General features: G+C 41.8%; 2 protein-coding genes across 4 annotated transcripts; one reads left to right on the forward strand and one right to left on the reverse strand.

Moving 5' to 3' along the window:
- Nucleotides 1-366: 366 nt before the first annotated feature.
- On the forward strand, nt 367-9,224 carry lysmd2 (LysM, putative peptidoglycan-binding, domain containing 2). Its single transcript, XM_085356862.1, has 3 exons — nt 367-815; nt 2,875-3,224; nt 7,795-9,224. Exons 1-3 carry the CDS (start codon nt 570-572, stop codon nt 7,844-7,846), a joined length of 648 nt encoding a protein of 215 aa, XP_085212988.1. The 5' UTR covers nt 367-569; the 3' UTR covers nt 7,847-9,224.
- A 228-nt stretch (nt 9,225-9,452) lies between these two features.
- scg3 (secretogranin III) lies at nt 9,453-23,145 on the reverse strand. Of its 3 annotated transcripts, none has more exons than XM_085356881.1 (12): nt 22,740-23,145; nt 21,709-21,761; nt 21,530-21,572; nt 21,146-21,331; nt 19,859-20,001; nt 19,342-19,491; nt 19,047-19,260; nt 18,168-18,284; nt 15,059-15,142; nt 14,383-14,493; nt 12,344-12,433; nt 9,453-10,211 (listed from the first exon to the last, which is right to left on the reverse strand). In XM_085356881.1, exons 1-12 carry the CDS (start codon nt 22,843-22,845, stop codon nt 10,093-10,095), a joined length of 1,416 nt encoding a protein of 471 aa, XP_085213007.1. In that variant the 5' UTR covers nt 22,846-23,145; the 3' UTR covers nt 9,453-10,092. The 3 variants fall into 3 exon arrangements, with proteins under 3 accessions (XP_085213007.1, XP_085212999.1, XP_085213015.1); XM_085356873.1 differs by having other exon boundaries at nt 21,134-21,331; XM_085356889.1 differs by lacking the exon at nt 12,344-12,433 and having other exon boundaries at nt 21,134-21,331.
- Nucleotides 23,146-23,440: the final 295 nt, after the last annotated feature.

Genomic DNA, 23,440 nt, shown 5'->3' on the forward strand with positions numbered 1-23,440 from the left:
TAATGTTTTTAAAAATCCCACGGAAATTATAGCCTACTACTAACTTCCTCTTTTTTGCCAGTGGAATTCTCACATAACGTCTGTGGACAGGAAATGAAGGACCACGAAAACATTAGCACTTTCAGGCGAAATAGGACATCTAAATTTTATCTCATTGTATTACAAGATACTTTGGTCAATTAATTTCCTCCTATTTGTGAGCTTATTATTTAGAAATATTTCAGTCATTGCTTGTAATTTTTCACACCAACAGCGAACAGATAAAGCCCGTGCCCTAAATCGGTTCTGCTTCACTTATTTTGAAAGTGCAGTAACCGGAAATTGTGTTATAGTCTCCCCCTGCACGCGTTCTGTACGTTCATACGTCAATGTAGCTGATCAATGACAAAAGAGGGCTGTGTGGTAGTGCCCCCCTAAACATGCCTGTTTTCCCCGGGGTTGCATGCTCCATATGACCCGGGATGGGACTCTCTCCGCCGCCTAAATCAGCGATTTAGTTCACTGAAGCGACGGAGCTGGAGCGTTAAAACAAACAGAGGCTAACGGGCTGTTTATTTATTCAAGAGAAGATGGCGGAGTTCTCGCCCGTCCTGCCGATGCGGGATGGAGGAGGACGATTTGCCCAGCCCATCTTCCCTCGGTCCAGGTCCGGTTCCGAGTCAGAGAGTGAACTGTCCCAGAGTCTGGCCCGGACCAAGATCCGCTCGTACGGCAGCACAGCCAGCGTCACGGCCTCCCTGGGGGAGAAATACATAGAGCATCGGGTTACAGACAGCGATACTCTGCAAGGGATTGCTCTCAAATACGGTGTCACGGTAAGGTCGCTTCTCGGCCATAGATAGCAGTGTATGCGTTGATGTTTACCTTGACGGAACTAGAGATTGCATTAAACACACCACACTGACAGATAAGAGGAGCAAACACTGAAACGGACACAAGGGAAGGCATTTTCTCTTACTTTCCACTCTCTGATTCTACTAAAAGTCACGCACTAAGAAATCCGAGCCCAGAAAGATGTCCGTAAACTCTCTGCATTGTGACTGAACACCTGGGGACTATTTCCGTTCACCTTGAGAGAACAGAAGCTCACTTCCATATTTTACTTTCGCTTTTACTCCTAATGTAAACGTCAGGCAGTACTGACGAAAAATACCCTGCCAGTCACTTCACTGGTTCCCAAATGTAAAACACAAGTTTTACTTTGTTTGAAGGGCTGCTGACAGAACTGACTGATGTTCAGACTGCTGTGACTTCAGGGAGTGAAAGTGTTCCTCTAATATATTACTAATATATTTAAGTTTAAAGACTGGGCTTTTGTGTAAAATAAATAAATACCATATACACTCATCAGCCACTTCATTTGATACATCAGCTGCTGGTTATAGCAAGTGTGTAATTAGCCACTCGCATGGCAGCAACTCTGTGCATTGCGACATATAGACATGGTCACGATGACTTGCTGAGCATCAGAAAGGGGAAGAAGAATGATAGAAGTTACTTTGAACATTTCATGGTTGCTGGTTCAGGATGGGCAGCTGTGAGTATTTCAGAAACCGCTGATCTACTGGGATTTTCCCACACAACTCTGGGGTTTACAGAGAATGAAGAATAAGAAACAGAGAGCGAGAGTCAATCCTCAGGGAGAAAATGCCTCGTTGCTGCTAGAGATCAGAGGAGAATGGCCTGACGTCTTCGAGCTGATAGGAAGGAAACATTAACTCAAATAACTGCTTGTTACATTCAAGAAGAAGCAGAAGAGCATCTTGAGTGCACATCATGTTGAATCTTGAAGCAGATGGCCTACAGCAGCAGAAGAAGACCACATTGGGGTCCACTCCTGTCAACTAAGAACAAGAAACAAAGCCTACAGTTTCCACAGGGTCATCAAAATAGGATGAAAGAAGATTTCAAACAATGGTAAATGGACTGGTTCTTATATAGCGCTTTTTCTACTCTTCTGAGCACTCAAAGTGCTTTGCACAACTTGTGCATTCACACCCATTTGCACAAGCACATTTTTTCTAAGTGCTTTCTAAGTAACATCCACACACACTCATACTCCGATGGATGCATCGGAGAGCAATTTGGGGTTAATATCTTGCCCAAGGATATTTGGCATGCAGACTAGGGGAAGCCAGGAATCGAACCACCAACCTTCCAATCAGTAGATGACCTGCTTTACCGCCTATCTAAACTACAGCCAGGCGGTAGAGCCTGGCTGTAGTTTAGATAGTCTGGATTTCTGCTGAGATGTGTGGATAGGGTCAGAATTGATCATAAACAACACAAAAGGTTATGTCCCTCTTGTCTCCAGTGGTTGTGGACGGTACATCAGATTGAATGTCACATCTACCTGAGTATTGTCGCTGCTTTATGCAGGATCACAAAGCTCAAGTCATCTCAAATTGGTTTCTTGAGCCTGTACTCAAATGGCCTCCACAGTCACAAGATCTAAATCTAGCGGAGCATCATATTGACGGGGTGGAACAGGGCATTCTCATTATTGACGTACAGCCGATAAATCCACGGCAACTGTATGATGCTACGCTTTAAAGTCAATATGGAGCAAAATCTCTGAGGAATGTTTTCAGTGCCATGAAGAATTAAGTCAGTCCTGAAGGCAAAAGGCGATTCAAACCGGTACCAGCAAGGTATAACTAACCATGTGGTCAGTGATTGTATTTAAAATACTGCTATCAAATATAGATACGCAGATATAAGATGATTTTCTTTTCAGATGAGAGGCAGGGGTGCCATCAAAATAAGTGTGTAGTGAGAATTTCATCAGAATTGATTAAATAGAGTTTTAACATTTCTCTTTCTTTCTTTCTTTCTTTCTTTCTTTTTTTTTTTTTTTTTGCTGTCATCTTCCAGATGGAGCAGATCAAGAGAGCCAATAAGCTGTTCAGCAATGACTGCATCTTCCTGAGGAACAGCCTCAACATCCCCGTGGTGTCAGAGAAGCGCTCCATATTTAATGGACTGTCTCTCGAGTCTCCTGATGGGGATGGTGACACGGCTTGCCAGGAGGCAGACGCACCTTGTATTATCACGCAGGACATCGAGGGACCCTCGCCGCCCCCTTCCCCGCCCCGTGAGCACTCCAGACCTGCTCAGCCTCAGCCAGAGGAGCTGTCAGCCAAAGACTTCTTACACAGACTGGACTTGCAAATTAAACAGTCAAAGCAGGCTGCGCGCAGACTGAAAGAAGAAGAAGAAGTGAGGTGAGGTGTTAAACAACAGCCAGCAAACTGCTTCCTCTTTTATGTGTGCTGATAAGTAACCACTTTCATACTATTTTTGTGAGCACCATTGCTCATTTCAGGTTTTTTCCTCTGGGCCGCTGCTTCTCACACTGGTGCTTTCTTCTAAGCATTGCATCCAATCAGACTTTGTTCTGATTGACCTTTGCCTCATGGTCAGATGCAAAAACTGATACTGTGTCTTGGTTTGGTATCAACCAATGACACGACATAAATGCCAAGTCATTTTTTTTCAAGCGTAGTAGACAGAAAACCGCATAATGTTTGCGTGTTTTGACCTCGATTGACCAATGTTTCACCTTCTCACGTGTCCCCACACAGATGTCACTGCAGGGGCTCGCACACTTGCTTTTAATTTTCCAGACAGCTTCCTGCTCTTTTCTCACATGGGCGCAGTCCAGAAAAGTTCAGGGCTGCAGTGAATTTGCGGAAACGGCTTACAGTGCAGCGTCGTCTGAAGTGAACCGCTCTCATCTTCTCTTTGAGCTCAGCGGGAGCTCGTCAGAAATCCCAGTCAGCATGAATAAGCCCTTTTAAAATGTTCTCACAGAGAGAAGATCGAAGCTAGGAGTACAGGTTTTTGCCGTTCTGCAGTACTAGTCAGGTATTTAGTGTGAGATCTGACTTGCCCTCGCACGTCCTACCTCTGCGTGCTGAGGCAGAGAAGCCGGTCGCGTCTGCTCAGTAGTGAAGCAGCAGTAAGTGCCTGGCGTACAGCGTTCATAGAGAAACGGGCTTTGTTGGTACTATCACTTTGGAGGACTGAGTCACGCTGTGAGTCATATTGCTCCCGCTATCTAGTATTTAACTTCAATATTTGGTTCACACATTCGCCCAACAAGCAAAAGATCCTCCAGTTCGATCCCTGGAGGAGATATGTGTCCTTTGGGGTGCAGTTGTGTCATGAAGGGCATCCGGTGTAAAAGAAAAAAGCAAAATCTGTCAAATTAAATGTGTGCATCTGCCCGATGTACTGAGCCCCTCGTGAATAAGGGAACAGCTCAAAGTAGATACTACATTTGAAAAAATAACCATTCCTGCGTTCTCTTCCTATAATATATATATATATATATATGTATGTATGTATGTATATGTATGTATGTATATGTATATGTATGTATATATATGTATGTATATATGTATATATATATGTATGTATATATGTATATATATATATATTAGGGGTGCAACGATACACAAAATTCACGGTTCGGTTCGATACTTTGGTGTCACGGTTCGATATTTTTTCGATACAAACAAAATTCTCATGCCTTTTTAATTTGTCATTTATTAAAATTATAAATATATATTTTAACTCAAAAGTACAGTTTTTAAATTTAACCCTAACCCTTGTGCGTGTTTTTTATTTTGACAGCGAATGCGCACCTGCGGACCACTTATGTGCAGCCCTGGTTATTTAGCTCGTCATATTGCAGCCACAGAAATTCTTTTGTCCATGAAACCATAAAGCTGCACTTTCTTTTTGCCTTATAGTCTCATTTGTCATAACTTCTCCGTTTTGTGGTAAGCTTTTCTTTGGCTGTCACTTCTTCACCCTGACCTGTCTTATTTGGCTCAGCAGAACTGAAATATAAATCCTGCTGCTTTTACACGCGCACTCACATAAGCTCAGCGATTCTCTGCGCGATCAACCTCTCACATGTTTAAGCTTGCTGCGGGAGATTTCACTTGTCATGTTTGCATAGTAAGCTAACGATTAATAAGACGATGTCAGAGGAATTGGTGCACAAATTATCATCACTCACAGATCAGTGCTGTCGCTCTCTATACACAGTTCGCACGATTGCAAAGTGAAAGCAAAAAAACAAGCGCAAATTCAAACGCGACTTCAATATGTCACATATTGACAGTGGCTCACCGATGCCAATGACATAATTACCCAGCTACATTTCTGAAAGAATGCAAAAGCATTGACATATATTTTTCCTTCCTACAATAGCCCGACGGGCAGGGAAGAGATAGATTTTGGTAGCCCGACTGGAAAAATCGCTAGCCCCGGGACGTCGGGCTAGCGATATTCCTCTGATTGAGGAATCACTCATCTTTGGAAAAGAGAGTTTATTACAGAGAAATGGCTCCTTCCAAAATAAAAGCTATACTATCCGCTTCTTCTGGGCTATATTCTCAGCAGCATAAGGAGAATCATGTGCTAACAGCTGTCTAAATGACTCGGCTAAAGTTAGTAGCATGCTTGTTGTTTTTGTCTTTGCACTAGGATGATGTCGGCGTAAATGTGCAGTCATATTCGTTGTGTTCCCACTAGTGCTTTCAGGTTAATCTCGTTGAAATGACCTTAACGCCACAACACGGCAAATCTCCGTTAACGAGCTACCGCCGATCGCCCCGTGCATGGGGCTAGACGGCCAACACGTTAACGAGCTAACTGCGCTAACACACTAGTTCACACCAATGTAATTGAGCATTGCATGGCACATCCAACATACTGTTTTACTTTAGTCCATGACGCGCTTACCTTCAGGGTCATACGTCACATGAAAACCAAAATAATTCCAAACGCCAGATCTGAATGAGGGTGGGGGAGGTCTATGTTGCAAGGAGAGCTTAACTTCTGTCTCGCTAGCTTGCCCTGCGCTCTTCCTTCTGACGATGCTGTCTGTGTTGAGCGCTCAGTGGATCTGCGCTCGACAGTGCAGCCTAGGCGGAGTAGTCGAACGCAGATTCACTGAGCGCTCAACACAGACACCATCGTCAGAAGGAAAGTTGATAAAATAAATTACAAATTTTGTATTGTTCGATACATATGCATACCGAACCGAAAGCACTGTATCGAACGGTTCAATATCGATACGAATATCGTTGCACCCCTAATATATATATATCCACCTTTACTGCCTACATACATTACAGTGCAAAATTGTGTCTCTCATTTCATTATTACACACTCTATTCAGCTCATGCATTTCCTATGAATCTATTTTTAAGCACAGATCTGTGCTTTTAACTCTAAATCTGTGGTTTGGTGTTACAAAATGCATCAGCTTTTAATTTCTCTTTCAGAGTTCGCCTGCTGGCTTTGTCAAATCTGTGCTCTGTGTTTAGTCCCGCTTCTGACTTCAGTCACATAAAAGGCTGCCTTATAGTGTGTTTAGGCAAACAAAGGCGCACTCCCTTGTTTATACAGAGTGCTAGGGCAAACACGAGCAGCGTGCCTGCTTGACTTTAATGCCTGGGATGAAATGAACCACAAGCCCCCTTGAGCTAAACCAATGACCCAGTTCTCCCTTCTGAAGACCTTCTATCATTTGTGCACCCGTGGCTATTATATTACAACAAGTTAGGAATACAGCACAGATTAATCTGTAAAATTATGTTTGCATGTTTCCCTCTGTCCTGTAGTCCCACCTGTCTGCCTTCTCTTGAATATAATGGAAGTAGCTGGCACTCCTTTTAGGAGTCACAGTTCTTAGAAAAAAAAAAAACCATTATCCAGTTTCTCAGAAAATAGGGCAAAAATTGTCTGCATGGCTTCTAGCTAACATTGTAGCTTCAGTGAGAGGGAAATAAAATTGCTTCTACAGAAACGTCTCATAAAGAGGTCTGTGGTTTGGTGTTGTTTGTAACTGGGTCATGTTTTAGTGAAAGTATTCACCTCTTCAGTGTATTTTCAACTGCAGGTGCTATTCGGTAAGGTTAGTAACATTCAAGAGATTACAGACACCCTCGCTGAAATTTTCAAAACTAGGCAGCTCATGTTAGAACGGTCTCAATAGCTCCAGAGGTTTGAATTAAAAGTACATACATTTGATTGGTGCATACTGGTGGAATAACCATTACAGAAACATAAACAATGTCAATAAAAACAAATGTTTGTTGTTTTTTTTAATTACCGATACTCTTAATGTAGGACAGCTGTGGGATAAAGCTTACATTAGATGGAGGTGTGATATATCTGTTAAGAACTTTGTGTGTTTATATGTATATTTTCAGGAAATCTGTAATCTAATGGCCGCCACACATTTGAACTACATAACAACATAACTGGAATCTGGTGAACCAGTTAGGTTTCTGTGAGGGTTATTGAAAGCCAAACTACACTGAGAGTAAGTTATTTGTGGTTTAAAAGATTGATTTTATCCCAAGTCGAAGGAAATCCGCCACATCGCATTAGCGGTCATTTCGCTTTTTACCCTCAAAGTTGTGGTATAAAACCTTTTTTGCATCCTTTTTTGATGTTCATCCTCTCATATTTCAGCCTCTAGTTAAATAAACTCTCAGCAGCTTCACTGTTGCTGCAGTAGTCGTAAAAGCGAATGTTAACACTTGTGATGGATCTCAGGACATTGATGTTTTATACTGATCGGCCCACTTTTTCTGAACATGTGAGCTCTGAGCTGTGATTGAGAACGAGGCAGCGACTTGGTCAGCCTCGTCCAATATTCACATCCTTACCTACACTGAAGAGGAGTGAGGCGTAAAAGAGAGTATGTGTCTGTAATCGAATTGAGGTTAAGGCTGTAACATGTTTTTTTAAATTTCCTCTTGTTTGCAGGAGCAGCGAGGAGAATTACGCGGCCCCCACGACATCATACCAGGAGATCTAAAGAGCAATCTGTTTACCCAAAGTCTCGGACACGCTTGCCCACGCACACAAACACTACCGCAGCCTCGTTGCTTTTTTCTTTTTACCTTTTCATGTTTACTGAACCGCGTTCAGCAAGTGTCATTTCTGCCTTTTTATTTATTGAAATGCAGTTCTTATGATGTACATTACAAGCCCGTTTCCAAGACTGCTGCTGTGCTGTGTGAAATGTAAATATTAACTTAGCCTGTCCTGGTGGTCATAGGTCAAAAGGCAACACACATCCTAGATATGTTGCCACTTTATCACAGGGCAACCGTTCCCACTCCTACCTATAGTTAATTTAGACTCGCTACTACCAGAAGCGAAGACGCTCATATCTATGGAAGCTTGTTTTTGCCAGAGGAAAAAAGTTTTTCAATCCACAAGTCATCATTTCAAAATCATTTCAAAATTTCAAGGTAGGCATCTGAGAAACTGTGACAGAAACAAGCTTCCTATAGATCTGCCGCCATGCAGGGAGGTCTAAGCAAGACAAGGCCAGACCACTTTTTTGCACATATTCCAGCAGCGTGGCTCTGGAGAGTCTGGGTGCTAAACACCCACTGAAAGCTCGTGACACATTACAAAAACCAAATCTCCCAACAGACGCTCCAGACTGTTCCGTTAAGAAAAGGAGGTGATATAACACGGTAGTGAGAGACGTGCGCCTGACTCAGCATTTTGGCATCCAATTCATAAACGATAATTTATTCTTGTTAAAACAATGTTTTCAAATTCGTCATGCTGTGTTCATGATACGTCTAGATAAATCTGGGGTTTAAATATATGTATGTGTATTTTTTTAAATTTCCATTTTACATGGCACATCTCCTGGAAGTAGGTTTGAGGGTATTTTTTTTTTTTTTTTTTTTTTTTTGTAGTTTCACCAAGTCGCTCACATCTCATCTGGAGGAGCATCTGAGCACACGTGCCCGTCCACATATGATATGCTTGCTAAGCTGCTGTACAGAACCTACCTGCTGCATATGTTCAGATACAATCTCACTCACACACACACACTCACACACACACACACACACACACACACACACACACACACACAGGGCGCTAAGCAATGCCAGAAGGATTAGCTTGTTAGACTTCTGATGTTCTAAATCTCCTCCTAGAATAGGATCGTCGGAAAGTATATTCAGGCCTTCCTCATCAGTGTTTACTCGGTTCGAGCTCACCCCACACGGAGGCGGCGGATGGACTCAAGCCTTTGAACGCAGTTCCATTTGCCCTGTTTGAGAACAAATGGGACCGCTCTTATTATTATTTTGTTTTGTGAGTGTGATTGCATTATTTATGTGTGGAGAACTGTCTGTATCAACTGTTTTATTGTGCTTTTAAGTTCTATTGGGTTTTATTTGGACAGAATAAATGCATATTTAAGCAAATATTAAGATCAAGAGTGCTGCTTCTTCATCACAGTCGAGCACAGTCGAGTAAAGAAAAGGCAATGTTTTAATTGCTTTTACAACTTTAGGAAAAAATCACAAATATTTACATTTAAAAATACTTCATCTGTTTTTCCTCTACAGAGATAGAAATGTTGAACTCAAAAGACATGCAGAGAGAACTGATTGAGTCAGACACCGCCCCCTATTGGGCTCTGGAGGGATTACAACAGAACAGGCGTACATAGGGCACTGACATACACAACAAATATATTTTTGGTAAAGTAAAAAGCGAGAGTACATTAGGAGCTTACACATACACTGGAGGGGGAAAAATAAATGCAGGCTAACACAGGTTAAATACAATGAGAATAACTTGATATATGCATGTTTTGCTGTAAAATTGTATGGAAAACAGTTATGACAAAACTACGGCATTATACCAAAACATTCATGTCCCATTGGAGTCATGTTGGAGTAAAAGCTAGCACTAAAATCTGACAAGTGTGACTTTCCTCTTCGCTCTAGTGATTATTACTCTGATCTTGGCGTGCAAATATAATCAGTTCAGTAGCTGGAAGGAATAATTTAATTATTTTTTTTTTTTATTGTGTTGACAGTATTATGAATTCCCATTTCGTAATACATATAGGAATCTCCGGGAGTTCCCCTAAGCAGGTAGGTTTGAATACAACATTTATACGTTACCATGCCTTCGGTAATAATAAGTTGTAATCTGGGCTTTTTTGAGCATTATTCGTATCAGATTGAGCCCTGGTGTGTGTGTGTTTTTTAGGCCGGGCTGGTTACAGGATGGACAATAGTGTTACAGACTGCTGTAGATCCTCTTGATGGTGTCTCCTTCGTCTTTGGCGATGATGCCCTTCTCGATGTATGAATCAACCTGCTGGTCCATGAAATCCTTCAGCTTGGACAGGTCATAATCTGGAAAGATGAGGAAAACAGGAGAAGATCGTGAGGTTAAAGGAAAGATCAGACATTCTAGAAGTGCTGTCTTTTTAAGATGGCACACCCAAACAGGGTTCAAGGAGGATTAAGGTCATTTTTGTCTTAGGCCGAAATGCACGAAATGAAATGAGGTCAAAAGATCTCAGAGCGAAACACACTTGCCAGTTAAATAACTGCTAACTAAAAGACTTTGTGACATTGTTTTCCACCATGCTCTAGACAACTAATTGTCATTTGAAACGGCACCATATGGCTGTGGCTATATTTAGAGTTGAACACAGCGTAACTCTGTATTATCCATCATGGTAACAAATGAGTGCAGGCAAACAGCTGCCGCAACACCAGCACCCCTCTCTGTGCTAACAGACTCTGAGTAAAGTGGCTGCAGGAGGCTAGAGGACAGCCAACAAGTCCCACAGTCACTCCCGAGCATCTTCCTAACAACATTTCTAACAGAAGCAAATTATTAAACTGCTCGAAGATACAGTTGATTTGACGGACATGATGTGCGTGAAGGATTAGCAGGATGTAATTAGAGACAGCACTACTTCTCTCAATCTTGGCACTGAGGAGCCAAGAGCCCAAACCAGGATGCGGCCTCTACGTCCATCTGCTCTTCTGGCTAATCTCTGTGGTGCGTAGGCGTAAACACACACAGAGTCTGCTGAGATTGTTGTAATGGGTACTTCTGGCAGAGTGAGCACAATAAATGGCCCATCTTACACTCTCTGTTTCTATGAGGGTGTTTTTTTGTCTAACACTCTGAAAGAAGAGAGGACGAGGAAGACGAGAACTTTAGAGAGCGTTTTAAAGTGGTACAAGCTGTGCTAGATAAATAGGGCCTGGCGGTGTGTCGTTTTAGTTACTGAGTGTCTCGGTATGGGAAAATTGGGTGATTCTCGGGCACATTTTGACCCTCTGTGTGTTCAGCCTGAACTTGTCCTTTCTTACACCAGTATCAGTCTGTCCCCTGTCCAGATCACTGACAGGCAGGCAGGGAGGCCCTCTGTTGTCCCAGACAACTCCTCCACGCACTTGAATGCTAATGAGGTGTCCTATATAGAGCAAGGTCAGAGATGAGCTCCAGACAAAACTTCCCTGCTGCTTTGCTCCTCTCTGCTATTCAGTGCTTTAAGCTCACTGTCAGTCTCTTGCTTTTCTTCTCTTTCCCTTCCGTGTTTAAGATCCACACGAGAATCTGGGTCACACTTTGTTTTTTCTTTTCTTTAATTCCTGTGTTTGTCTGGTTCACTATTGATCAGCTCAGATTAGATCAAGCCTGCCAGCACAACAGATATAAATCTCACTTAGCTGGAACTGTTTACTTATTTTCTTTTTTCGCTGTTTTTGTCTGGGATTTCCTACTGAGATGATCGCCATTGGGTGGATGGCCTCAATAGTGAGAACTCATTAACATTTCATTCTGCTCTGCTTAATTAAGCACCACTGGGCATCGATTTTACTCTGTGGAGAGCCCAACAGCAGGTTCCTATTGTTAGACGAGTGCACTGTAGTGTGTGAAACTTCCACAGTTTCCACAGATCTGCAGACTTTCTTTATGGAAACCGATTGTTCCGGGAAAGAAATACATTTGAAAATATACAAACATTACACAAAAATCCCGAGACAGATGCTGATGCCTGATATTTTAGTGTTGTGGAGCAGGGTAAGTATCATTAAATATATTTCTTCTTCAAAGATGCCATCAATGATGAGGACAGGTAGGAGGGAATAAATGAACTGACCTTTGTCTCTGAACAAGCCAGCTGTATCACAGCAATTAGGACAACTCATTTACAGTTATCCATATTCATGAGGTCTGGAGTGGAGCGTCTATGTTAGTATCCCACTCTCTTTGAAAATGCAAATCAAGGCGAACAAAAGAGGCTTCAATTTTTCCTCTTCTTTGCCGCGTCGCCTCAGACCTGTGATCTACAGCTGTTCAGTAAGGAGAGGACAGCTTCTAGTTCTGGCTCGTAGTGCTCAACAAAGCCGTTCAGGACTCAGCGTGGAAATGTTTGTGTCTTTTGCACAAAAAGCAGACACACGAGAACGAGGTCTGTATCCAGTTTTTCTCATCTATTGTCGAACGTGAGGACACGTCTCACCATCTTTGCCCTCTTCTTTGTTGTGTTTCTTCAGCCACTCGATGTTCTTCCTGATGGCCTCCAGATAAGTCTCGGATTTGCCAGGCCGATCTGGAGTTAGAGGAAAGGGGAAAATGAAGAGAAAGGCAGGCGACGAACCGGCTCGTTGAGATATTATAAAATGCAAAAAATTTCAGCTCAGGTAAGCTTTGTTTTCACCAAAGAATCAGTCTGTGCTGTCTTTGGCATGTCAATTATTTATAGCTCAAAACTCTTCAAAAGCAAAAAGCGCACTTTGTTTATTTTTACTTTTTTCTTTCAGAAGCCATGGAAACACAGATTTTGACAACACAAGATTTTTCCTTTAATAACTTGGCAGCACAATAAAGCACTGCTGTTGAAATCAGATGCCCACTTTAAAAAAATGGTAGAAATGGTGCCTGTTTCCCCCCCAAAATCAAAATCCTTTTGACAGTTTACTGGTTCTTACTAAATAAAGCTTCTTCTCTTTCATGCCCACACACACCCTGAACGCCTCCTCTTGCGCTGTATAACTTGGGTTATTCAGATGCACTTCCCCGCAAAATCTACAGCACCGTGTCCCACACCAGTGAGTGTGTTTTCATCTAGTTATCGGAGAAAGTCGCTAAAGAAGTTAGGAAAACAAATCAGGACAGGAAGACCAGAGGAAATCTCAGAATGAAAAAGCTGAACAACCTGGTTGTTGGACCTTTAAGTATCATTTGCTATACTCTGTCATCATAAGACAAGTCAGCCCCTTTTCACACAGGTTTAGGTGTGGGCTTGGTTAGATTACTAACCCCAGTATTGCTAATTTGTTTTGAAGTGATGGTTTTTACTATTCTAAAGACAGGAAGGATAAGCAAACAAATCAAAGGTGTGTGTGACACAACCATTGTTTTCCTCATTCATCATGAACAAACCAGCAGGAAAACAAGTTTTGGAAATAGTATAAAGCCGCACTAGTGACAATGATGCAGTGGTTACTTTTCCTTCTTTTCTAAACTCAACTGGTTGATCTTTGGGTCAATGTGACAAACAGCTGCAGAAACTTCAACATCCATTACTGCACTGCACTGGAAAAGGGTTCTGAAATTAGCATGTCCACCCAAGTGTGATGTGTTCTTTCAGAGCTTATCAGAGCTGGGCCTGATAAATGGCTATTCCAGAGTCACGTAACCCGGGACTGAATGACAGTTGTAATCTTTCCCCTTGGAGTCAAAACCCAGACCTTAGCGAGTGTTGAAAGCAGGCCTCAAGTGTTGGTTTGAATCGAGATAATGATCATGTTTTATTCCCTGTAACATTCACCGCTTGCAATCAAAGACATGTATAGTTTCACTTTCTGACACAGAAAGCTCAGTTACAGTTATATATTTCAGCAAACTTGCAATGATTTGATGAATCACACATCAAATTTGGATTTTAACCCAATTTGTTCCGTAAATATCATATTATGCAACTCAGCCTTTTAACATGCAGATAAACCAGAGTTTAGTAGGCAGCACTTCATATTTCCTTCATTTCCTGCTGAAATGTCATGGTGGTAATCCTGCTCTGTGATTCATTTGTTTTTCCTCTTTATGCACTCCTGTTTGTGTGTGCGTACATGCGTGGATTAGATTGATGAGTGGGTACAGCACAGCAGACAGGGACACAGAATAATGGCAGCTGTGACAAGCTTTCCTTTGAGTGCTATTGGACTGGCCTAGTTCAGGGACTCGAATACACAGCGCTGTATATTTCAGTGGCAGCTCTGCTGAAAAACAAAATGTCTGAAATTGTAGTCAGCCTAATAGTCAGGTAGGAAAGGATGATTTGCTTCAAAGAGCTAATCTTGTGGGATTTGCAATATTTGTGACTCATGTATTTATTTGAGATGTTTGGCACTAAACAAACCCTAAAAAAATAATGCAAGAAAAGAATTACAGGAGCGTAGCTTATTGCTTTGCGAGGGCAAAACTGTTAGATAGCATCAAATTATTTTAGATTTTTCTTTTTAAATCACAGAAAAAAAGATGATTAGGTAGTGGACTGACTGGTCTCAGCTGATGGCTGCTCTTCCTTGGTCGAATCTTTCAGGTTCTCATATTCCTTCTGCATCTTGGCAGCTTCAGCTTTGGTGTTGTCATCCTCATCCAGGTTTTTCCCTACAGCAAAGAAACAGGACAGGAATCCTTAAAAAAATCCTGGTCTGTTGCTGACAGCGATGCTTAAAGCTACAGGTGAACAACTTCATTGTTTAGTTAAATTACTTACATTGTATACTTTGTTTAGTCTTTAAAAAAATCTGATTTGATATTGTAAAACATTAATACATTTTAATGGTGGATTGTCCTGCAGGCTGTATGTCTAGATGAGTGACGTTGCTCAATAGCACACAAGAAGTAGCATGTAACCATCTAAATTACTGTTTTCAGGTCCACATTTAGAAAATGTTAAGCATGATGCAGTGTTCTCACTGGTGAGCTTTGGGGTGTTGCTAGGTGGATTTAATCTTCTAGTGTAGACAGTTTTTAGTGTTAAGCTAAGCTAACTGGCTAATGGCCAGAAGTGCATTCCTGCCTTTAGCCGGTTAGCTTAAGCAGAAGGGCATTCCTGATGGAAAAAAAGTAAAATAACTGAACTGAAACTATTAATGTGTTAATAATATATGTTAATGATAGTTTCATTAATGTCTGGCATGTCTGGAGGATAGTCTGTGCAGCTGTTTACCGTTTGGTCCAGTAAACTCAGGTGGCAGGAGAGGTTTGCCCCGCTTGTTCTTGGTCTGCATGGCTATCATAGCGTCCAGGTTCTCTGCAGGTGTATGAAACACAACAAACAATTTAGATTTCCTATTAGATTTCATCAGCGTCACGCTGCTGCTCCACAGTGAATGAAAGCCTCTTAAGTGCTTGAGTGACCCGCACTGTTCCTGTGTGACTCAGAGCCTGATTATCATTTAAATCGAGTGTCATCTAATTACTGAAAAGAAGTCTCAGGAGTACAACAAAGGGATAAACATAATCTTGTGTTTTCCACTATTATTTCCACAGATTTATTTATGCATGCAGTATGAGAAGAGCCCTCACAGAAATCATTTATGTACAAAGCAGTTAACAGTGAGCTAAATCTATTTATTCTCTCTTTTAATCACTCACAAAGACTAAAAAAAAATGGCTGCATTTATTTGGGGGGGATAGACCAGGTATGCATATATGGTCATGATGGTCTCACTTAGGTGTTAGAAAACATGGAATGAGACAACCAGGTAATGCAGCTTAATGAGACATCCAGTCCTATCTGGATTAACAAAGGGGTGAACCTCATGTTCAAAAATAAAGGAAGCAGATGTTCTCAGATGTACCTCACAGTCCCCTCATTTAGCATTTAAAAGATTTATTTACGCATTTAATCCCTACAGTGCATTTATGAGCAGGTAGAAGGACTCTTAAGTGTTTTTTTATGTATTCTGTGAAGATTATTTTCTATGAAGACACAGCTGATATAATTACAAGTCTGCAGATATGGTTCCCTCATAGCGTAATTAAGTTCCCCACAGAGTTGTATTATTTTGGTTAATAAATGTTTACTCAAACTCCCAAAGTGCACCTCACTGTCTGAAAGAGGTCATATATACTGGAATAAAATAAAATAAAATTATGGATTGGTAGAGTTTGGTGAATAAAATATGACCACATATGAGAGCGGAGGAGCAAAAGAGTTTTTGATGGTGGATATTAGGACAGAAGGACGATAAAGATGTAAGACAAACAGAAAGGTTCAGTTTGTTTGCTGTCACCGAACATCGTAGAGCTTTGCAATTTCCTCTTTCATCTTTGCTCGCTCCGGCCTCCTTCCTCCATTTTTCTTTTTTATTATTCAACCATCTCACTCTGCTCTGCACTTTCTGTGTATTCACTCCACCTCCTCCCACCTGTGCCACAGTGGAAGCCCATTATTTTACTCTCTCCTCTGTGCTCGCACGCACACGCACACAACATTTCTTACTCGCCCACTCTCTCCCCCACGTCTTACTTTCTAGCTCAAGTCCTGCATCATCCGCTGGCAGATTGACAGCTGTGTGTATTCACTCGTGTACCTGTGTGACTCACTGGAGCGCCACAGGCAGATGGGCATGGGGGGGAGGGGGGCATTTACGTATTGTTTTTCCATTATCTTATTGCAACCTATGCTATAAAGCCAGAGGGGTTGCCTAGGAAACTCACATCCGCTCTCGTGGTATATGGCTGTTTGCTTTTGTAAGTGACATCAGCAGTGGTCATTTCCTCTGTGTAAGAAACAACACTGGCCAGCTGCTGTCAGGGGTCACTCAAAGGAGAATTGATTCATCTTTTTATAACCGACATACGGCAGGTTAGCCCTCCCAGACCTAAGGATCTAAGGACTGTGTTTTAAATATCTTTAAGCTTTGAGAGAACAAGCAACAAAAAGACATATGTTAGAATTCTAGAAGCTTGAAGAATAGAACCTGATGTTAAAGTCGAACTCGGTCCTAAGTATGCATGAAAGAAGATTTTATTTCCGTTGTCTCTTTCTATGACTGAATGTCAAACAGAGATGACAGCTGTCCCTTAAACGTGCCTGACTTTTCCACTGGCCAGTGATGTGATGGACGTCCATTAAAAAAAAGAAAGCAAGCAGTCTGATTTTACAGGGTGCCCTTGACACTAATCTGTCTCTGCAGGCTTTACGCTCCACTGCGTCAGCTGATAGCGAACATTAGCTTGACTGAACGCAAACAGAGCACAGGGGGAAAGCTCAGGTAACTCGGAGACAGAGAAATGTGCGCATGTACATCCAGCTGGTTAATGCAACGGATGGGTGGAAACCTACAGCTTTTATCCGCATGTTAGCTACACATGTAAGCAAAACAAGTTCAAACATTGGTGGTCAGTAATCTAGATTTGGCAGCTTTATCGATGATTTCAAGTGACTGCAACAAAAAAAGGCTTCAAAAAACTAAAATCCACTCAATAGCTTTTGAAGATCTTCATCAAAATTATGGTCAAAATTAGAAATCAACTCTTATCCAACAGTTTTAACAGACACAAAAAATTGTATTATGATTTTAAGGCAAACAGATCAACAGTTATTAGGTAAAACATGTTAGTTTCCATGACCTGTTAATGCCAAATGCACAGTTTGTTTCTGCTGTTTGTTTGTGTGCTGATAAAATAACGCAGTAACTCTTTAGTGAAACTCTTTCCAGTAAAAACTGGGAAAAATGATTAAAAAAAAGGAATAGAAATGGAAACCATATGGCTCTTTAAACAAAGCTTAAGTCAATGAATTGTTTTTAAAAGTCGACCTGATAGCTGTGATCCAGAGGTGCCACTGCAGAGATGCAAACATGAGCTTGCAATCAGCGTGACAAATGTTAAAACTGCATTAGAGCTCTGATTGAATCCAACAGAAGGAAAACAGAGAAGAAAGAAGAAAAAGTAAAACATCACTGTGTCTGTGCTGCGCTGCTGATCTGATCAAATAATGATGTTGTCCAAGCTCACATTAGAAGCCCCATGGGACTTTTTATAGCACTCAACATGCCAACCACATTAAGACCTTGAATTGCAGCTGGAAAAAGCCAATAAATTGACTTTGTGCTACTTTGTCATTACCATTACCAAGATGAAAAATGATCTGTCAAGATCAACATTACTGAATTATGACGATGTCCTGCATGTACATAATATTATTTACCACAAATAGAGCAGGATCTTCAAGGACTTCTGCCATCTATTATACAATCCTTTGCCTCCCATTAAATCGCTGAGAATCTCCAACCGTTACACAACATTAGCATTACGTTATGTCTTACCCAGATAGGACACTCCCTCCTCTGGCGTGATGGTGCCGTACTTCACCATCATTTTGACAAAGTCAATCAGAGTCTTCATGATCGTGATCAGCGTCTCTCTTTCCTGGGTGTCTTGTTCTGCAACAGCAGAGCAGAAGACAAATCGCAAACCGGTGTCTAATAATGGTAACTGCCTACCGTGGCCTTTATGTGACCACATGGTGTTTGACTCTAGGGGTTATAATGATTGGATTATAAATAATTAGTTTTGTGTGTGTGTGTGTGTGTGTGTGTGTGTATTTGATCTGCACTTCCTAGATCTGTAAAGGGGAAAATGGTGAACAAAACAAGCTGCACCTCGATCTCTTAACCCTTGTGTGGTGTTCGTATTTTTGTTACTCAGCCAGTGTTCATGGGTCTGGTGGACCCGCTAGAGTTTTGGCTTTCCAAATTAACACTATCAAACAATTTTATGTTAAATTACTCAACAGGTGTTTACTTCATCCCAATTACAAGACATATGAACAGCAAACATGGTTAATTTTTTCCCTTTACCTTTGTTAGATCACATTTATGAATTAATGTGCTTCTCGTTTTTCTTTTATATAAAATGTTATAAATAAATCAGTTATAATCAAGTGGAGTGAGTGGAAAGACACAACACATTTACACGTGAAAAAATAATTAATTGTTTAATTTTTCTTTTGAAAAAAACTGAACACGGGTCTCACAGACCCGAACACCATACAAGGGTTAAAACAATATCACCAAGATTAACAATCTAACCCTGTTCTCGATCTGAAGAACTGCTATCTTGGGGTGGAATTGAGTGTAACAAAGATATTTTTGGGTGTGGTCTAACGCATCACAGAGACTTTGTGGACATATTTGTTTTTGTACCTGAGTTGAGACTTTTAAGCAGACGGTAGAAGTTTGGGAAGTACTGCAGGTCCTGGAGCCCATCTTCAGGGCTCACCTCATTGCCGTCATCAGCATCCCTGTCCCAGACGTTGTCCCCATCTTCTTCCGCATCTCTGTCCACCTCGTCTTCAATCTCATCATCCTCCTCATCCTCATCCTCCTCGTAGCGCCTCCTGGGTGGCTCCCATGTGTCCTGAAAGGGTGTTGTTTTTTGTTATTGTTGTCATCCTTATTCTTATTATCATTACATTCACCATTTTTTTGGAGGTTTTACCGCATTTGTGTCAGAATCCTCATCATCCTGAGCACCTCTAGCTTCTTGGTCAACGTCCTCAATCTCGTTGTTTTTGGCGTTTTTGGTGATGAGATCCTGGAGAGCCTCTGCCACCTTGTACTCCAGAGTATCTGCCTGATTTTCAGTGATCTATAAGACAGCAAAGTGAAAGAGGCAGGCTGAGAATGATTGTGTGCGGTAAGAAATGGACTGTAAGATGGATACTGGTGGACTGGTGATAAAACTCCATATATCACGTATTGATCACTATCACTGAGCTCTCCGTCTCAGGGAGGACTGAAAAAGTTTTTATTGACTGGCAAAAAGCAAACAAACAAAAAAAAAAAAGCAATTCACAGCCAAAATGGTGCAAACACAGAACAATTCACACGTCTCTAAATCTTAACCCATGAGGAAGCAGCGAGCGCACAGAGAGGGAGAGAGAGAGAGGGCTCCCGCTGAGAAAATGCCATGCGGCGTGCTGTGCTGAACTGAATGATGGAAGCTTACAACTTACCAGCCCCAGTTTGAGCAGTTTGGAGACGATCCTGTCGAACACTCCCCTGTCGTCTTCCTCGTAGATCTTATTCGCAATCTTCTGAACAATGGCATCAGCCGTCAGCGGGGTGCCGTCGATTTGGCGGAAGCTTTCTGGGTCGTCTGAAAGGAGAGGACACTCGTGTTATCGTTTGGTAGCTTTCTCGAGACACTTTTTTAGCTGCTTTAATGTGTGCACTACATCGACTAAAGATCCTTTTCTTTCTTCACTTCTTTACTTTGATTCAACTTTTCTGTTTTTCTTTTTTCATTTTCACAATAAAATGTCAAACCTGGACCCGGAAACAAGTCTCTCTTTTATTAGATTTGCTAGTAAAAAGTTGTTTTCCCTCTCCTCACATTCACCATATCTCTGCCTCTATTACTGAGCACGAAATGTGCAATTTTTACAGCTTGTTCTCTTACATAACATCCTCTGCTGCTTCTCAAAGTCCAAAGACAATAAAAATAAGCATCGACAGGATGCTTGTGCCTGCACTGGCCTGACTGAATCATCGCTGATGCATTTAGCCTTCAAACACCAGGAACCTATTTTTGCTTCACGCTGCAAAATGAGAAATGAAATCTAGACCACACTTGCCAAATATAGCCACTTGTCATTGTTGGACTTTATGCACAAATCAATAAAGGACGGCGCTCAGTGGTTTGTGTCAGAGTCACCTCACCTCAGAGACAGCTCATATGCTGATGATAAAATTACATGCAGCCAAACGTGTGCACATCTGATAAAGTCCAGTGAGACCAAAAAAAAAAACAAAAAAAACCCAAATATAAATGTTGAGAAATGTGTTTTGGCTAAATTTACAAATATTAAAAGAGCAATGACAGCAACTGGGGATGAATGCATTTTACATCACGTCTTAAGTCAAAGCCAGAGCAGTGACAGGCATTATTTACATGGGACAGAGATGAGATACTGCACTAATATTCAACCATGCCAGGCTATGTGTTCACACAGCTTCCTGTGAAGAGATTAAAGAAGAAGCCAGCACTGTAGCTGAACATCAGCGTTCACAAACGCAGTCAGGGAGAGGATAATCATGCATTCACATGTTCTCTCTCTGACTCTTGTCTCTGCTCATCCCCATCACACACTCATGTGTTTATCCTGCCTGCTCTTCCTTAAAACGCCTGCCCGGTGTCCTGCCAGCGAAAGGACAGAAGCACGCAGCGTGAAGCCTGCCTGTAGCAAAGGGGCCAAAGTTACAGTGCATGAAATCATGACAGCGTGTACCCTGGTACTTGCCGTAGTCCATCCCGTTCTTGGTGGAGTCATAGTCCTCAGCGAGACGTCGGCTCTTGGTGGAATCTGACTCGTCAGGAATGTACTGATCGTCCTTCTTCTTGGCAGGCACCTCGGTGGTCTCCTTTGATTTCGGGCCTTCAGCCAGCGACTTGAGCATGGTGAAGTCATCGTGGTTCTGCTCTGACTCTGTCGGGCAGAGGAAACAAAAAAGGGGGGTAAAGAAAAGTGAGCGCTAAAGATGAACTCATCTTACATTACTGTGGCTGCAGCAGTTTTTCTTCTCAGTACGGATGAATTCTGTTTTACTGGAAGTGCTGCAACATGATTCCACTCGGCAGGCGGAAATAAAGTCATTAATTGATTGGCAATAAGGTTTCCCCTTACCAGCTGACTGTACTGCAGCCTTCACGCTGTCCGCCTCTGCGATCTGAGGAAATTCAAAAAATAATTTCCACTCAGGATATAAGCTCTGATTAATAATGTTTGCCGGGTTAATACCCCGGTTATTTGCCAAGTGGCCATAAAGCTCATTTGTCCGGATATTGGAGGAGAAAGGAGCTTACCTGCTCTTGCAGAGGTCTTTCTTCTGTCAGCTGTCTATTGTACACAGTTTTATCTGTGCCAGGAAAAAAATGCATGCAGTTACTAAACAGCTGGATTGTCCAGACTTTATTACTGACAAACAGAGCCAGATTTGAAATGTAAATATAAAATCAATGCTGTGAAATACTTGTACAGGAGGCTCAAATGAACAGTATAGAAAATAGATATATTTAATATTATAGTGATGCTCATCCTATTCTTAAATTATAATCCCACATAGATTTTGTTATACTCCCTTTGTCCTATATTACAAATAAGCAGCCTGGCTGTCGATGAGGCTAATCTCAGAGCCAAAAAACTGTAACAAGAGAAAAAAAAGGTGAAAAACAAAGGACAGGTCACTGTGTTACAAAAGGCTTCTTGACCTTTTAAAGGTCTCCCCAGAACAGTGAAAAGTCACCCAGTGCAGGGGTCAACACGAAAAAAATAAAAAAATAAAATACAAACCAATAGATAACTAACAACTGTACAACCAGTAAGATAGTTAAACATGTCTCATTTAAAAAAAACTAACTTTATTGAATAAATGCGTAGCCTTCATGCGTCCCTGCTCTCCTAACTCGCCACCGCACAAGCACAGCTTAATCGGATTATCAAACAAAAGATTAAAATGCAGCGAAAATAGACCACAAGCGGCCTCGAGCCAGGCGCCTTTAGAAACACCACCGGTCAGGCACTGCCGAGCTGGACCTTAACTTTAGGGAGTCCGCTTTTTATTTATTTATATACTCATTATTGTGCTGTTATGATTTATGAATCAACAGATTTAAAACTAAATTTAACCTGGAGCTCTAAAACGTATAAAACCCACAGAAATATCAACTTAGTAGGATTTTTTTTGGATTTTTTTTTTAACATTTCAACAACCATGTGCTTAAATAAAGACTTCCATTGTGGACTACTTTGTGGCATTTTATAAAATCCCCTAAGCAATCACTGCTCCACCAGCCCGCAGACTGAGAAGAGAATTCCACGATTGGTTTCAACTCACCGTCCGCTGAGGCTGGTGTAGGTGTGGGGAAGGCAGATGTCTGGCTCACTACATTCAGGGCAAGAAGCTGGAAAAGGACGAAAAGGCCAACGTGTTTTGACGCCATGGTGATAATAACTTGTCTATTTCTCCTCGGTGTCCCTGCTGTCCGGTTTCCTCCTCCCCAACAAAAGTGCTGAATGTGTGGACAGCTCCGCTGCGCTTCGGCCGGCCGATGGTGCTGAAACTGCCGCCCTGAGGAACCCGCTTCTGCCTGACGTACCGGGCGGGGTTGGGGCTGGTCAAGTCTCTCCACTGGAGCTGTTGACGAGCCGCGGTGCTGAAAACAGGTCACGGTCTCTGTAATTATAACCAGATAAGCAGGGAGGCTCTCCAAGCCCCGTGTGAGCTACAGCATCACCTGCTACGGCAGTAAAAGAGCCCACTACAACAAGACCTGCCCCCTTCTGCCTTTACTTAGGAGGAGGAGGGGGAGAGAGAGGGAGGGAGGAAGAGGAGTTAAACACTGTAAAAAGTGTTGATGTGCACGTGAAGTCCACCTACATATCTTATAAGTTCTCCATTAATAATGCGTGGAAGCAAGGGCGATAGTTTCACACACGTGAGAACAGGTTAAGATTCTGCTGTGTGGATATTTGATGCGTTTATGATCATCAACCACTTTTAGTGGGGAAAAAATCATCTAAAACACGCGAGACTGC

Source organism: Diplotaxodon limnothrissa, linkage group LG1 (genome assembly GCF_057381915.1).
Source record: "Diplotaxodon limnothrissa isolate DT_005_m linkage group LG1, D_limnothrissa_male_GT1.1, whole genome shotgun sequence".
Classification (NCBI taxonomy): domain Eukaryota; kingdom Metazoa; phylum Chordata; class Actinopteri; order Cichliformes; family Cichlidae; genus Diplotaxodon; species Diplotaxodon limnothrissa.